Source organism: Oncorhynchus mykiss, chromosome 9 (genome assembly GCF_013265735.2).
Source record: "Oncorhynchus mykiss isolate Arlee chromosome 9, USDA_OmykA_1.1, whole genome shotgun sequence".
In the NCBI taxonomy this organism is placed as follows: Eukaryota; Metazoa; Chordata; class Actinopteri; order Salmoniformes; family Salmonidae; genus Oncorhynchus; species Oncorhynchus mykiss.
The window spans coordinates 59601181-59616543 of NC_048573.1; the positions used below are offsets into that span (position 1 = coordinate 59601181).

Genomic DNA, 15363 nt, shown 5'->3' on the forward strand with positions numbered 1-15363 from the left:
CAGTTGCGAAAGTGGAAGGAAACAGCTCCGGGATTTCACAATGTGGCGAATGGTGATTAAAACAATTACAGAGTTTAATGGCTGTGATAGGAGAAACTTGAGGATGGCTCAACAACATTGCAGTCACTCCACAATACTAACCTAATTAACAAAGTGACTAGAAGGAAGCATGTACAGAAAAAAATATTCAAAAACTGCAAAGCAATAAACTTTATGTCCAGAATACAAAGTGTTATGTTTGAGGCAAATCCAATCGAACACATTACTGAGTACCACTCTTCATATTTCCAAGCATAGTGGTGGCTGCATCCTGTTATGGGTATCCTTGTAATCGTTAAGTCCTGGTAGTTTTTCAGGATAAAAAATGGAATCGAGCTAAGCACAGGCAAAATCTTAGAGGAAAACCTGGTTCAGTCGGCTTTCCACCAGACACTGCGAGAAAATTCACCTTTTCAGCAGGACAAAAAACAAAGGCCAAATCTACACTGGAGTTGCTTACCAAGAAGACAGTGAATGTTCCTGAGTAGCCGAGTTACAGACTTGATTTAAATCTATTGCGAGACCTGAAAATGATTGTCTAGCAATGATCAACAACCAAATTGACAGAGCTTGAAGAATTTTTACAAGAATAATGGGCAAATGTTGCACAATCCAGGTGTGGACAGCTTTTAGAGACTTACCCAAAAAGACTCACAGCAGTAAACACAGACAAAGGTGCTTCGAAAAAGTATTGACTCAGGAGTGTGAATAGTTATGTAAATGAGATATTTCTGTATTTCATTTACACCCCAAAAAATTGACTGTAACAACAAAATGTGGAATAAGTCAAAAAAAAAATGCAAAATGCTTGTACTTCCTGGAGACACAGTCAGTCAGCTTAGCTGTCAGAGATATGTGTAAATTGATTATACAAACAATTTGGAATTTTGAACACAATATTGCCACAAAAACAATAATTGATTCAGTCCATCTCTCCTCTACTTTGCACTGAGAGAGACTGATTACATTGAAGGGTAAGGTGTAACTCAGTTCTGGGCCAGCTGCAGCTTTTCTAGGTCCTTTGCTGCACTTGACCATATCACTGGGCAATAGCTATGATTAGATAAAACTAGAGTTTACAGAACTTGTTTCATTGAGCAGCCATCACTAGCTCTCTCTCTGTCTACATCGGGATTTACAATCCTATAATCTGCACAGGCCTACGTGCCAGAAATCTGGAATGTACCTTGTAACATCTCCGGAACCAGTGTGACATAATAATCTTATCTTCTACAATGTGTGTGACAATCAATCTGGAACACACCCTGCCTGGGATAGGTCTTTGCAGTGCTCAAAACATCAATGACTCTGAAAAGTTATAATATAGTCAAGACTATTGACACATAAAGATAGTATTTTCCCTCTCCTTCTAGAAATGATCAAGAATACATGTGTTGATCATTTCAATTATTTACAAAACATCTTAAATCAAGCCTGAATTAACTTTGTCCAAAAGTTATTTTGGTATGTGTGAGGTGCATGACCGATTTCAATCTGTTCAGGAGTGATGATGTGGAAGATGGGTTTCCACTAGTTATCACACCCACAAAGTCAAAATTGGCTATATATTTATATATTTTTGTAAAATAGCTTTTTATGGTTAGGCAAAATGTAAGCAGTGTGGTTAGGTTAAAAATCAAATTTTAACAAGATAAATAGTAGAAATAGGCTGGATTTATGACACTGTGGCTGTTGTAACTAGTGACGACCGAATAGATGTGCTTGTCTGAGTCCGTGAACTGTGTAATTGCAGACCACAATTAGGGGCTTTTTTCTGATATCGGCGTTTCTTGATGTCAAGTTACACCCATTAATCATCGCCATTGGTCCATGGCCGTTTCTTTCCCGTTTGGGGGGGGACAACAGTTGTTGACAACTGTAGCTAACGAAGCCTAAGCAACATCATTTTCTAACCTGCAACAATGTTATCTTAACGCCCATGTCAAGAAACGCCCCCAAATGGCGGTCTGCAATTACACCATATTGGAGAGGCCGGGAAAATATTGGGGAGTGGAGAACACAGACGACTCGTAACGTTGCAGAAAAAGACACCAAGGTAGGAGCTTAATCACTCCAAAATACAATATTACATTTTATATAGCTAGCTGACATTCTTGTCTATTAAGTTAGTAAACAGACCCAGTTAGGTAGCTTGCTGTGTGTCAAACTGGAGAGCTAGCATTGTCAATGTAACGAGCTAACGAAGCTGCTGAGTTGAAGAATGCAGTGATACGCGGTGACTACACTGCAGTCTCGGGTGGTTTTGAAAATATTTACAGTAGATAGCTAGCTAATCCAGTAACGCAACAACTACCTAACAGTTAATTTAGGATTTTGCACATTTATAAGGTTATTTCAATAAAGCGAGAATAGTAGCTAGTTCGCTACTAACTAACGTTAGGTGGTCTCTAGCCCTAACTATCTAACGCATTACCTAGCGACATTCCGTAGGTAAGGTGGTACCCGGTCAGCTAGTTAACGTTAGCTAACTAAATTAATGCACAACGGCCAGTAATGTACATAATTAGCTAAGTGATTTACAGTAGCTAATTAGTTTGCAATGCATAAAATGAGACATTGCAAATGGGGTAGGCTAGCCAGGAAAGGCTAAGATGCAGTCACATAGATGGTCAAAAATAGTTTTTAGGCAACATTAGCTAACGTTACCTCTTGGGACTTGACTAACTAATTTGTCCGTTGTTTGCTTTTTTTCTCCCTAGTAGTAGGTCACGTTAGTTTCAGATGGTCTTTTCCAGAAGCTGGCACAGAGGAACGTATTACTATTGGGATGCAAAGTGTTTTAAAGGGGTAGTTTACCCAAATAACATGTTTTCTTACCTTTACTGAGAGGTATTGTCTGCAAGAGACTAATATATCAGATGTGTTAACTAAGTGCCTTGCTGTGGAAGCCCACAAAGGAATGTAACAATGGTTTGGGAAGGGATTCAAAAACAAATCAAATGGTTTACTCATTACATGCTATTAATCTCTAAAGTGGTTTGGTTGGTTGGGTCAGTGAGCACAAAATAATTACAATTTAGCAATTAAACACTGTAGTGATAGATGTGCAGAAGATGAATGTGCAAGTAGAGCTACTAATGTGCAAAGGAGCACAAAACGAAAAAAAACAATATGAGGATGAGGTAGTTGGGTGGGATATTTACAGATGGGCTATGTGTTTAGCGAAGGCCAGCCACCTGGAGCATACAGGTCGCAGTGGTGGGTAGTATATGGGGCTTTGGTGACAAAACGGATGGCATTGTGATAGACTGTATCCAATTTTTTTGAGGAGAGTGTTGGAGGCTATTTTGTAAATGACATCGCCGAAGTCCAGGATCGGTAGGATGGTCAGTTTTACAAGGGTATGTTTGGCAGCATGAATGAAGGATGCTTTGTTGCGAAATAGGAAGCTAATTCTAGATTTAGTTTTGGATTGGAGATGCTTAATGTGAGTCTGGAAGGAGAGTTTACAGTCTAACCAGACACCTAGAATATGTGGAAAACTACAAATACCTAAGTCAGAACCGTCCAGAGTAGTGATGCTGGACGGGCGGGCAGGTGCGGGCAACGATCGGTTGAAGAGCATGCAGTTGGAGGCCATGGAAGGAGAGTTGTATGGCATTGAAGCTCGTCTGAAGGTTAGTTAACAGTGTCCAAAGAAGGGCCAGAAGTATACAGAATGGTGTTGTCTGCGTAGAGGTTTGATGTATACAGAGAAAAGTCATCCCGAGAATTGAACCCTGTGGCACCCCCATAGAGACTGCCAAAGGTCCGGACAACAGGCCCTCCGATTTGGCCAGGTCAATGAAGACAGATGCACAGTATTGTCTTTTATCGATGCCGGTTATGATATCGTTTAGGACCTTGAGCGTGGCTAAGGTGCACCCATGACCAGCTCGGAAACCAGAGTGGATAGTGGAGAAGGTAGAGTGGGATTCGAAATGGTCGGTGATCTCTTTCTTAACTTGACTTTCGAAGACCTTGGTAAGGCGGGGTAGGATAGATATAGGCCTGTAACAGTTTGGGTCTAGAGTGTCTCCCCCCTTGAAGAGGGGGATGACCGCGGCAGTTTTCCAATCTCTGGGGATCTCAGACGATATGAAAGAGGTTGAACAGGCTAGTAATAGGGGTCGCAACAATTGCGGTGGATAATTTTTAGAAAGAGAGGGTCCAGATTGTCTTGACCTGATTTGTAGGGGTCCACATTTTGCAGTGCTTCCAGAACATCAGCTATCTGGATTTGGGTGAAGGAGAAATGGGGGAGGCTTGGGCATGTTGCTTTGGGGAGCAGAGCTGTTTACCGGGGTAGCCAGGTGGAAAGCATGGCCAGCTGTAGAAAAATGCTTTTTGAAATTCTCGATTATCGTAGATTCAGTGGGCAGCTGGGAGGAGGTGCTCTTATTCTCCATGGACTTTAGTGTCCCAGAACTTTGAATAATAATCATGTTTACATGGACACCTCTGAAATCAGGCTACTGATGATGGGACTTTTGATAAATGCAGAAAATTGCTAATCAAAATAAACTTCATGCCATAGTGACCATGTTATTTTTGCAAATACTTTTTGATTCTGAGTTCGGAGATAAGGTTTGTATGTGAAAACTGTAAGATGAATACCTAAAAATCTTCACTTCATTCCTGCATAAGAGGGAGGTTTGCGCTACTGGAACTCCAATTAAGCTGTTTACATGTTCTAATAATTCGAAAGATTGATCAGAAAACCAAGTGATTTAATCGGTGTATGCTTACTTCGATTATTACCTTAAGCCAATTAAGATAAGCAGAGTCGGGTGTTTACATGACTGATACCATACTCTGCCATAGTTAGTTGAATATCGATTTATTAGTGTTCATGTAAACGTACTTACAGTGTGGTGTCCTTTTTGATTTACACACAGCAAACTTAAAAAGCTGCCCAGATTCTAAACATAATCATTTTCTACATTTATTAGGTCTATTCATTAGGAAGCACACAGCCTGGCGTCATTGAGTCTTGTGTGGTATAATTTGTAGACTCTGCAGTCCTAACAACTTTGATCAACACCGGCCCAAATTTCCAGATTGTGCCCTTTATCTGTGTTTTGTGAGTCAAGACCCTGCAGCACTGATTGAACTACAATGCTGTTCACAAGACAGTGGGTTGCCAACATCTTGTGTGATGACCCTTGTAAATTTGGCTCAGGCTTCAAAAGGACATCTTATTACAGTTTCATAAATTTGCTAGTCTAAAATTCTTCAGGTTTTAGAATCGAGGCTAATTAATTAAATATGTATTGCCTGGTCCAATTCAGTGTTTTGCCTAAATCAACACATGGTGTGTAACCTACTAGCACCATCCCTCTTGATAAACACAACGTGTCCATGTCTTGGCTTACTTGTTGACAGTGCTTATGGTTCGACGTGTTTAAAGGTGTGGTGGCATGCTATGAAATGAGTGCCTGACTGTGACATGAAGGGATAATGAAAAGGGTGTGGATTTGCATAGTTTAAGTTTCCCTTTCCAGGACTGCTGAGTCAAATGGAAACCTAAGTGGGAAACAGCTGGCCCATAAATGACTCCACAGTTTGCTGAGGGTGGTGTTCAAGGTTCTCAAGTACTTGGCATGATCAAACTGATTATGGACATGGTGTCTGTCAGCAAGTTAACTTGGCATATTGGCTAGTGTCAATATGTATTGCTAAATCTTCATTGTGACAAGCTATCTGTATGTCTGATTTTTGAAAAATCCTAACTACCTACTCTAATACAAATTCAACATGATCTCAGAGTACGTTTACATTCACACTAATTCAATATTAAATTGATTATGGCAAATGGCCGAGTATGACGTTAGTCACGTAAACGCCTTACTCTGCTTATCTTAATCAGCTTAAAGTTAAAATCGAAGTAAGCATACGCCGATTTAAACAGCTGTTTTTCTGAGCAATCTTTCTAATTATTAGGACATGTAAACACCTTAATCAGCGTTCCAGAAGTGTATTTGAATGTGCCTCCACCGGTAGCACATTCCTTCCTCTAATGCACATAGTGAAGTGAGTTCGGGGGAAAAACTAAGTATGCATCTTAGAAATAGTTTTCACATGCAAACTTTATATGTCCAACTCGGAATCAAATAGGCTTCGCAAAAATAACATGGTAGCTGTGGTAGAACGTTTATTTTGATGGGTGATTTTCTACATTTATTTAAGTCCCATCAGGTAGCCTGATTTCAGATGTGTCCATGTAGACAGGATTATTGGAGAAATCGTTCATCTTCCAAAGCATGAAAACGTTTTTAACTATTATTAATCTGGCTATCCACAAACGTATTAATGAGTGCATGTAACTTCATATGATTTGTTGGAGGGTTTAACAGTTTAATAGTTTAGTTAAATGATTTTAAAACTGCATCACATGCCGCATGTCTAGGTCAGGTTTAACTCACCCAGAGGAACTAAACTAAATCATGATTAAAAGGTTTCTTCGACTGCATTTTAGCAAAACTGAAAATATGCTGCTGCCATGTACAATATTGAGTCCAGAGTGTCTAGAAGGATGTCCCAGACTGAGTAATTTATTTAAATCTGTTTTTCATCACGTTTTATGACTTTTGAGCAAAGGAATAGTTTTTTGTGAACGTGCATGACTATTTCCAGTTCTAGACAATGCACATGCATTGTCGTCTACATTTCAAGGCATTTTCCCTAGAATAGTCTAGTTATAGACTTAACAGCACCAATGTAATAGTTATTCTCTGAATATGCTAAATGTTACAACCATTTTATTTTGTGTACATTTGTTGGGCAATATTAATTATGAACTACTAGGTTTTTTCTGTCTGTTCACTTAGGTCATCTCATGCAACTCTTTCTAATCCTCTCTGCTTATGACATCAACCCAAGACAGTAACCTTATTTCTGTCTCATTTTTTAAGAATTGGATCAACTTTGGGGAGAACGGAGAAGAAAAGTTGAATCCAAGCCGAAGTGGTGGAGGCCTGATCTGCCCCTGCCTCCTTTAACCCCTCCCACTGCCAGATTTGTGAGCCTTTGTTGGCATCCTGTCTGAGGGGAAATCAAGGAGGAACATTTCTACACATGAAGAGCTGAAGTCTCCATTTAGGAAACTAGTTCAAACTGAATATCTGGAAAATAGTTTTTATTGATTTGTTTTTGACTTGAAGAGCTGTACTCTGGGGCACTTATCAGCTGTGACCTACTTACTTTTTGGATTAGTGGAGTTACAACATGGCGAAGAAAAACAGCCAGAAGGGTATGTATGCTGTCATTCGTCTCTGCTATTTGTTTTTAAAAACAGATAAACAAGCATTGAAAATGCTATAACCAGTGTTAGAATGCATTTTAATGTTGCATTGTAACTTTTTGGGCAACCCCCGGCCAAATTCACATAGACATTTTAGTTATAGATCTTTAATTTTCATTGAAAGCAAGTCTAAGAAGTGGTAGATCTGTTCTATGTTCGCTGTTTCTATGCTTCCCGTTAAATTTCGTCTTTGCGTCTTTTTAGTTTTGTACACCAGCTGAAAATACAATATTTTTGGTTATGGAAAATATATTTCACAGCGGTTTACATGGTACAATGATGGTCTCCACTATACTTGCTTGTTTTGTCACAAACTGAAATTAGGCAAACTATTACAATTTTAGCAACCAGGAAATGGTGGAGAGATTTCTGCATTGTGCACCATTTAAATATGTGAAGCTGATTCTCAAAGACACTTAAGTCAATCGGGACACATTTTTATAGGCCCTCCCTTGACCTAGTGATTGTGTCCTCCTAAATAAATGTTTGTAAATGGTGGAAGTTTCATCTGCTGCTCTAACTTGTGTTGCTGTATCTCCCTGCAAGAAGCAGTAGCCTAGCCCTAGATATGTTTGGTCATGTCAACTCCTTGTCATGCCAAACATTAATTGGCACATAATATTTGGCATGACAAGGAGTTGATACGATAGCACACAGAGCTTGCATCAGGCTAAATAAGCAGCACTCAACAAATTGACATGTGATTTAATCAAGTGGGTCTGTTTAGGCCATAGACTCATCTCATAGTAGGCAGGGCAAACCTGTTTTGGTGATTTCTGGTAGGCCTATATCATCAAAATAAATAATTCACAGCACGTTTTTGGACTCATGTTTATGCGCTGTTGAAACTACCACAACTCAACCACATGGAAACGGAATATATTTTTACATCACTGGTTGGAGGGCAACCTGCAGAACAGTCAGGTACTTTTTGGAATGTTGCATTTTGATACGGGGGCCACCAGAACAGAAACACTAATGCAATTCTTTTCTCAATCCCTCCTATCGATTATCCCGTTGAAATCAATTACGCAAGAGGGGGGAGATGAGGTTCCACATCCTGTTAACTAACACAGCTATAAAAAAAAACACAAGGAATCTGGGAACAATGTGTACATCACTGGTTAGGGGACAATTTTAAAGAAGACTGCTAACTACATGTTGAAGTGTTGCATTTTGTTTCAAGTGGGTCTCCAATGCGGTAAGTATAGCATATCACTTCCATGGATATCACGCTGAAATCAATAGAACAAGGGGCAAACGTTTGGGGTGTAGTGCTGTTTAAACTAACGCTATTCAAAGGCCACACGGAAACTTGGAATAACCTATACATGGTTGGTTAGATAGAATTTATAGAAGGCTTCTATCTATATTTTGGGATGTTGATTTCGTGAAGCTGCCATCATGGGAAAGGGAACAAACTACTTTTTCTCTTAGTTAACTTCAACGAATCACGACCCGCCATACGATATGACGTGACTACAGTTGGCTTCTATGTAAGTGAAGGTTAGACTTTGAAAGCCGTGTATTTGTGTGGCCAGCTACTTTTTATAGAGCGACCATCATGAATTATGACAAAATCAATAGTACACAAGATATTGATCTGCTTTAAGCAATTGTGTTAACTATAAACTTTTGTAGTAACATCACCAATCTGAGGTAAAAAGCATGTGTAATCCCCCCCCCAATTTGATGTCAAAACATCAGCTTGTGTAATGTAGTAACACCTACTGTCCACATCAATGGAAAGTAGAGTAATTATACATTAATTAGATATGGCAAAATAATTATCTTAATTTACATTTGAGTCATTTAGCAGACACTGTTCTGCAGAGTGTCTTAGTTAGTGCATTCATCTTTAAGACACATATCTCAGTTCCTCTTGCTGCTCCATAGGCAAATACCTTGGTCTTGAAGTGGATGCGAGCTTTGACTGGAAGCCAGTGAAGTGTGCAGAAGAGCTGGGTGACATGGAAGGTTGAACACCAGGCGGGCTGCAGCATTTTGGATTAGTTTCAGGGGTTGATTTTAAATAAAGCAAATGCATTTTTTTTATACCCCAATCACATTTCAAATTTAACCATTTAGAGATGTTTTTTTTCTGTACAATTTGACCAGGTGCTCTAGAAGAGCGTCCATAGGGGCTGAACGTTTGACGTCCCTACTCAAAGCTATGAACTCCTGGCAAATTTCTATTTTAAGATCTGGAGGTTGCATGGTGGAAGTCCCATCAGATTTTCCTGCTCTGCTATTGTACTGTAGAAGAAAAAAAAAAAACATTGACTGTCTCAGACCAAACATCGTTGCCACTGCTGCTTTTGGCCAACCAAACATTGTTGCCACTGCTGCTTTTGGCCAACCAAACATCGTTGCCACTGCTGCTTTTGGCCAACCAAACATCGTTGCCACTGCTGCTTTTGGCCAACCAAACATCGTTGCCACTGCTGCTTTTGGCCAACCAAACATCGTTGCCACTGCTGCTTTTGGCCAACCAAACATCGTTGCCACTGCTGCTTTTGGCCAACCAAACATCGTTGCCACTGCTGCTTTTGGCCAACCAAACATCGTTGCCACTGCTGCTTTTGGCCAACCAAACATCGTTGCCACTGCTGCTTTTGTCCAACCAAACATCGTTGCCACTGCTGCTTTTGGCCAACCAAACATTGTTGCCACTGCTGCTTTTGGCCAACCAAACATCGTTGCCACTGCTGCTTTTGGCCAACCAAACATCGTTGCCACTGCTGCTTTTGGCCAACCAAACATCGTTGCCACTGCTGCTTTTGGCCAGAACCGCTTTTGGAAAGGATACATTCCAAGACATCTTATTGCGGTAGAACGGATCCTTTCAAACACAATAGTTGAGAGAGATGGACAGCAATTTGAACTGACATTCATGCAGTCCACATTGGATAGTATTTACCCTTTTAAAGGTTCAGACTTTTCTAAGATAAAGTTAGGCTATTTCATGAACTTTCTGAAATAAAGCCATCCATATTAAGGCTGTTGCAGAGTACTGCAAAACTGTCCTCTGGCATTCTTTGCTCATGCCACATGTCTTTGGGTTGCAGCAACCCATCTGTTTCTCATCTCATTGAGCTTATTTTGTTTAGGGCGGTATTCTTATCCGTCTGATGCGTAAACCCCTGCTTTGCTGACTCATTCTGTTTCTAGAACTGTACATCCGTTATAACCGGTTCAAATTCAATGCAGATCTCAGATCATTTTGGGCCAGTCCAGATGCTAAGATTTCTTAAGACAAGTTTCATTTCTCTAGGGTTAGTTATTTTTGGTCCTATCCTAAATAAAGCCCATAGAAGTGATGTAAAATCTTTAGGCCTAGTCCTCAAGCACCTTATTAAAAAAGTTGTAAAACAAGTGCATATTTTACTTAAGAGGTCATCAAGCAAGCATCTTCTCATTATTCACCCAGTAAGGAAATGTCCAAGTCCTCCTGTCGTCTGTTCCATATGATTTATGACAATCCCTGTGTTCTTGGTGGTTGACTTTCAACACAAATACCTTTGATTGTACAGGAATGACTAGGTATGAGGAGATCTTTGTTTGAACAAATGATGTGCTTATGCATTTACAATTTGTTTGGCAAATAGACCTAGGTCCAGCAAAAAAACTGAGATTCCAAATCCACATTTATTTTTTCAAGCAATCTTTTCTCTCTTTCCCCTCAGATACTTCTGGTATGGTGTTTGACACTAACTTGAGAATGGTTATGTCCCAGGGAGGGACATTTGAGAGAATGAAGGAGAAGGTAAGGACTGAAAAGGATCATACACCAAAAGATTTCTCTCCTAGGTTTGAATACAATTCCAGTTTTGTTAGGATGGGCCTCTTTTTATATCTGTTGTGTAAATTTAACAGTAAAAAATATTGAGATTTATAAACATGGCGCATACCATATACATGCATGTTTTCCATTATAAAGACTTCCTAAAACTTGGTGTGTATGAACTAGGATTATAGCCTCGCCTGAAAAATGGCATCATTCACTATGGTGACAATAACACCCTTTATTTGTTGTATAATTTGGAACTATTTGAATTAGTCTATGGAAGTTTCTAAAAATAAAAAGCAATGCTCAATTTTATCCCAATTGTAGGTGTGGGTGGAATGTTTTGATATTTTGCCATGACTTGTTCTATTTAAATACGCATGCTGACTATAGCGAGTGCCATACACTGTCCTTGCATTCTGCAAGATTAATGATATATTCAAAACAATTTAAAAGTAAATGCTACAGCCTAGTGTTTCCTCTGGAGAAAACAAAAATGCAGTGGGGGGGAAAGGATGTAAAGGTTATTTTAACATATTGATCCATGCATATAGCCTATGTATGATCCATATTATCAGGTATGCAATAAGCATTATCACCTGTAGCCCAATTAATGCAGCATAGTGGCTAGAAATAAATAAATTGGGTAAATTGCCTAGATCCCAAATGTAGTAGTTTAACTAGTTAGTATCCTATTTATTAATTTGATGTCCTATAAAACTTGCATAAACACAGTAAATAGAATGTAGGTCTGTCTACCTGTTAGGGTCACTTGGGTAACACGGCCTCTGCCTGTACTTCTCACAGAAACCACTTTGTCACAATCCCCCAAACACTTTCCCTGGTTGCCACTTCTCTTGCTCAACAAAAAATGTAATCTGCCCCATCACTCCCCAAAAATTATTTTGAGCTAGGGTGGCTTTTTAAAAAAAAATTTTTTTTTACCCCAAGTTACCCTACAATTGACCCATGTTACATTTAGCCCTACTCTTCCCTATGCACTCAGGGAAAATTGGGTAACCTGCTTAATTATGAAACTGCTAAAAACTCTTGGTTTAAAATGGTGCAGGTCACACATATATTTAGGAGAAAATCTGAGATCGCTCTCTTTTCAGTGGTGTAAAAATACTAAGCAATTGTTTTGCAGTATCTGTACTTTTGTATTTATACTTGACAACAACATTCCTAAAGAAAATAATGTAGTTTTCACTCCATACAATTTTCCCTGACACCCAAATGTACTTGTTACATTTTGAATGCTTAGCAGGACAGGAAAATGATCCAATTCACACACTTATCAAGAGAATATCCCTGGTCATCCCTACTGCCTCTGATCTGGCGGACTCACTAAACACATGCTTTGTTTTGAAAATTATGTCTGAGTGTTGTAGTGTGCCCAGGCTAATAAATAAACAAGAAAATGGCGCCGTCTAGTTTGCTTAATGTAACTTTTGATACTTAAGTATATTTAAAACCAAATACTTTTAGACTTTTACTCCAGTAGTATTTTACTGGATGACGTGACTTTTACTTGAGTCATTTTCTATTAAGGTATCGTATTACTTTAACTCAAGTATGACAATTGGGAACTTTTTCCACCACTGCCTCGTAACAAAGGCCATTAAAACTGCTGTTTTCCCAGTGATTACAATAATTGTTGTGCATTGACTGCTTGTCAAAATGCATGTTTCCTATAGTGCTCTTAAATTGAAGGAATATTTTAGGAATATAATTGAGGAATATCTATCTCGCATAGAACACACAACAACAAGCCAACTAGGTAAATATTCTGAACAAAAATATAAACGCAACATGTAAAGTATTGGTTTCATGAGCTGAAATAAGATGCTAGAAATGTCCCATGCAAACAAAGTTGTGCACAAATTTGTTTACGTCCCTGTCAGTGAGCATTTCTCCTTGGCAAGATATCCATCCACCTGACAGGTATGGCATATCAAGAAGCTGATTAAACAGCATGATCAATACACAGGTGCACCTTGTGTTTGTGACAATAAAATGCCACAAATGTGCTGTTTTGTCACAACACAATGCCACAGATGTCTTCAGTTTTGAGGGAGCAGGCATTTGGCATGCTGACTGCAGGCAGAGCCGGGCGGCCCTATATGCTCACTACGCAAGTTGCATAGGGCCCCGCAAATTACGCAAGGGCCCCGCCTCCCCCCATGTCAAAGCGGGTGTCAATGTTTACAACTTGGATGAGAGGATGAAGCGGAACTATCCTTCTGGTCACGAAAAGAGAAAGAAAGAAAAAACACCATAAGAGTGAATTGCGGGAACAGCAATCAGGTAAACCTGTTTTCTCCTCTCCAAGTTTGATGTCGGCAAATAAGAGTAACGTTAAGTTGATGTGCTAGCTTGCAGTGCATCTCTTTAGTCTGTCTTGCTAACCTAACTGGGCAGTGCATCTCTTGTTCTGTCTGTCTTGCTTGCTCTCCAGCCACTTCCAGAGCTGTGTTCTGTGAATTTGTGCCTGACAAAAGTGAGTGAAATACAACTATTTATTACGTATGATAAATGACAACAGTGTTTATAAACTGCAGCTCGGAAAAGATAACCACGTTGCGCGTGAACATGCACGAAATGAAACTTGCGCTTTCTGGAAAGCGCAAGTTTCCAGTCCAGACAAAAAATGAGTGTGATGGCACTCCTTATAGGCGCATGTCATTTTAAAACAAGACAATGATTATCTAGTCTCACAGTCAAGATTTAGTTACAACTCTGGACTAATGCAAGATGGAAAGCAATGGATTGACATTGACTATTGATTTATATATTGAATTTTAAATGTTGATTAGCTGAGCAAACTGGGTAATATGGATGCACATCTCTCAGTAAATAATAACCATCAACTATTCAGCCAAGCCATAGTATTGTATATTGGAAAATGTATAAATGGAAATCTGGGGGAGCCAGTTGGAATGGGCTTGATGCAGCTGATAAAATGTAATAATATTGTTATCGATAATTTACAGGTGCTATGCTTAAGTTTGTCAGTAGAGGAGATGCTGGATCATCAGCCAGTTCAAGCACTAACTCAGTTGATCCACATCCAGCCTCAGCAAGTACTAACACAGACCCAGTACTGGCAGCTTCAGCAAGTACTAACACAGACCCAGTACTGGCAGCTTCAGCAAGTACTAACACAGGCCCAGTAAGTACTGACACAGACCCAGTACAGCTGGCTTCGGCAAATACTAACACAGACCCAGGTGAAGTACAGGCAGCCTCAGCCAGTACTAGCACAACCAGAGGTGTACAGCCAGCACCAGATACAAGCAACTCGGACCCTAATAGAATAGTTGCTGCTCCACCAAATGACCCAGCAGATTGGGGCCAATCTTAAGACTTTATGAGGACTGAGTTAGTGGGCAGAGGTCCATTCCAACCAGGACTGGATTTTTCGTACTGTAAAGACAAGTCTAGAAGAGGTTTCCATTCAGGCATATTACAGAGACAGCTGTCAAATGGGGGAAAGATTACCAGGAGCTGGCTTTCATACTCAATCAAAAACAACGCTGTGTATTTTTTTTTGCTGTAAGCTCTTTTCAACAAAATAATAAAGGAAGGTGTGAATGACTGGTCAAATATCAACGGCATTCTGAAACACCATGAGGGTAGTCCTGAACACGAACAATATGATTAAGTGGAGAGAACTTGATCTGCGCCCAAGTCGGTGACAGACTCTTGACCAGATACCAATTACCATTTGAGGCTGAAGGAAAGGAATTGCGGGATGTCCTTACACATTTAATAAGTACCACCCAGTCTCTGGCTGAAAGAAACCTCGCAGTCAGGGGTTCATCAGACAAACTCTTCCAACCAGATAATGGAAACTTCCTAAAAGAGGTTGAATTACTGGTCAAATTTGACCCCGCTATGGAAAATCATCTCAGCAAAATTAAAGATGAAGAAACACATGCTCATTACCTTGGGAGGCACACACAGAATGAGCTGATACAGATTGTGAGTGACAAGATTCTGGAAGTAATAGTGAATCAAGTAAGAGACTCAAAGTACTTCTCCATTATCTTGGACTGTACACCTGACATTAGTCACCAGGAGCAAATGTCCATTATTCTGAGAAGTGTAGCTTTAAAGGGAAAGCCAGAGATCAAGGAGCACTTCCTTGGCTTTGTGAATGAAGCCGATTGTAACCTCAATCTGTCCACTGTCGTTTTAGATAAGCTGAATGAGCTCAAGATTCCATTTGAAG

At 39.7% G+C, this 15363-nt stretch overlaps 1 protein-coding gene across 2 annotated transcripts in view; it reads left to right on the forward strand.

Moving 5' to 3' along the window:
- The first annotated feature begins 1765 nt into the window (after positions 1 to 1765).
- Positions 1766 to 15363, forward strand: part of LOC110532541 (spermatogenesis-associated serine-rich protein 2) — a 32058-nt gene continuing 18460 nt past the window's right edge. For both annotated transcript variants that reach the window (XM_036988545.1, XM_036988546.1), the window contains exons 1-3: positions 1766 to 2095; positions 6954 to 7291; positions 11029 to 11108. In XM_036988545.1, coding sequence (XP_036844440.1) covers positions 7267 to 7291; positions 11029 to 11108 — 105 coding nt within the window. In that variant the 5' untranslated portion in view covers positions 1766 to 2095; positions 6954 to 7266. The remainder of the gene's footprint in view (positions 2096 to 6953; positions 7292 to 11028; positions 11109 to 15363) is intronic.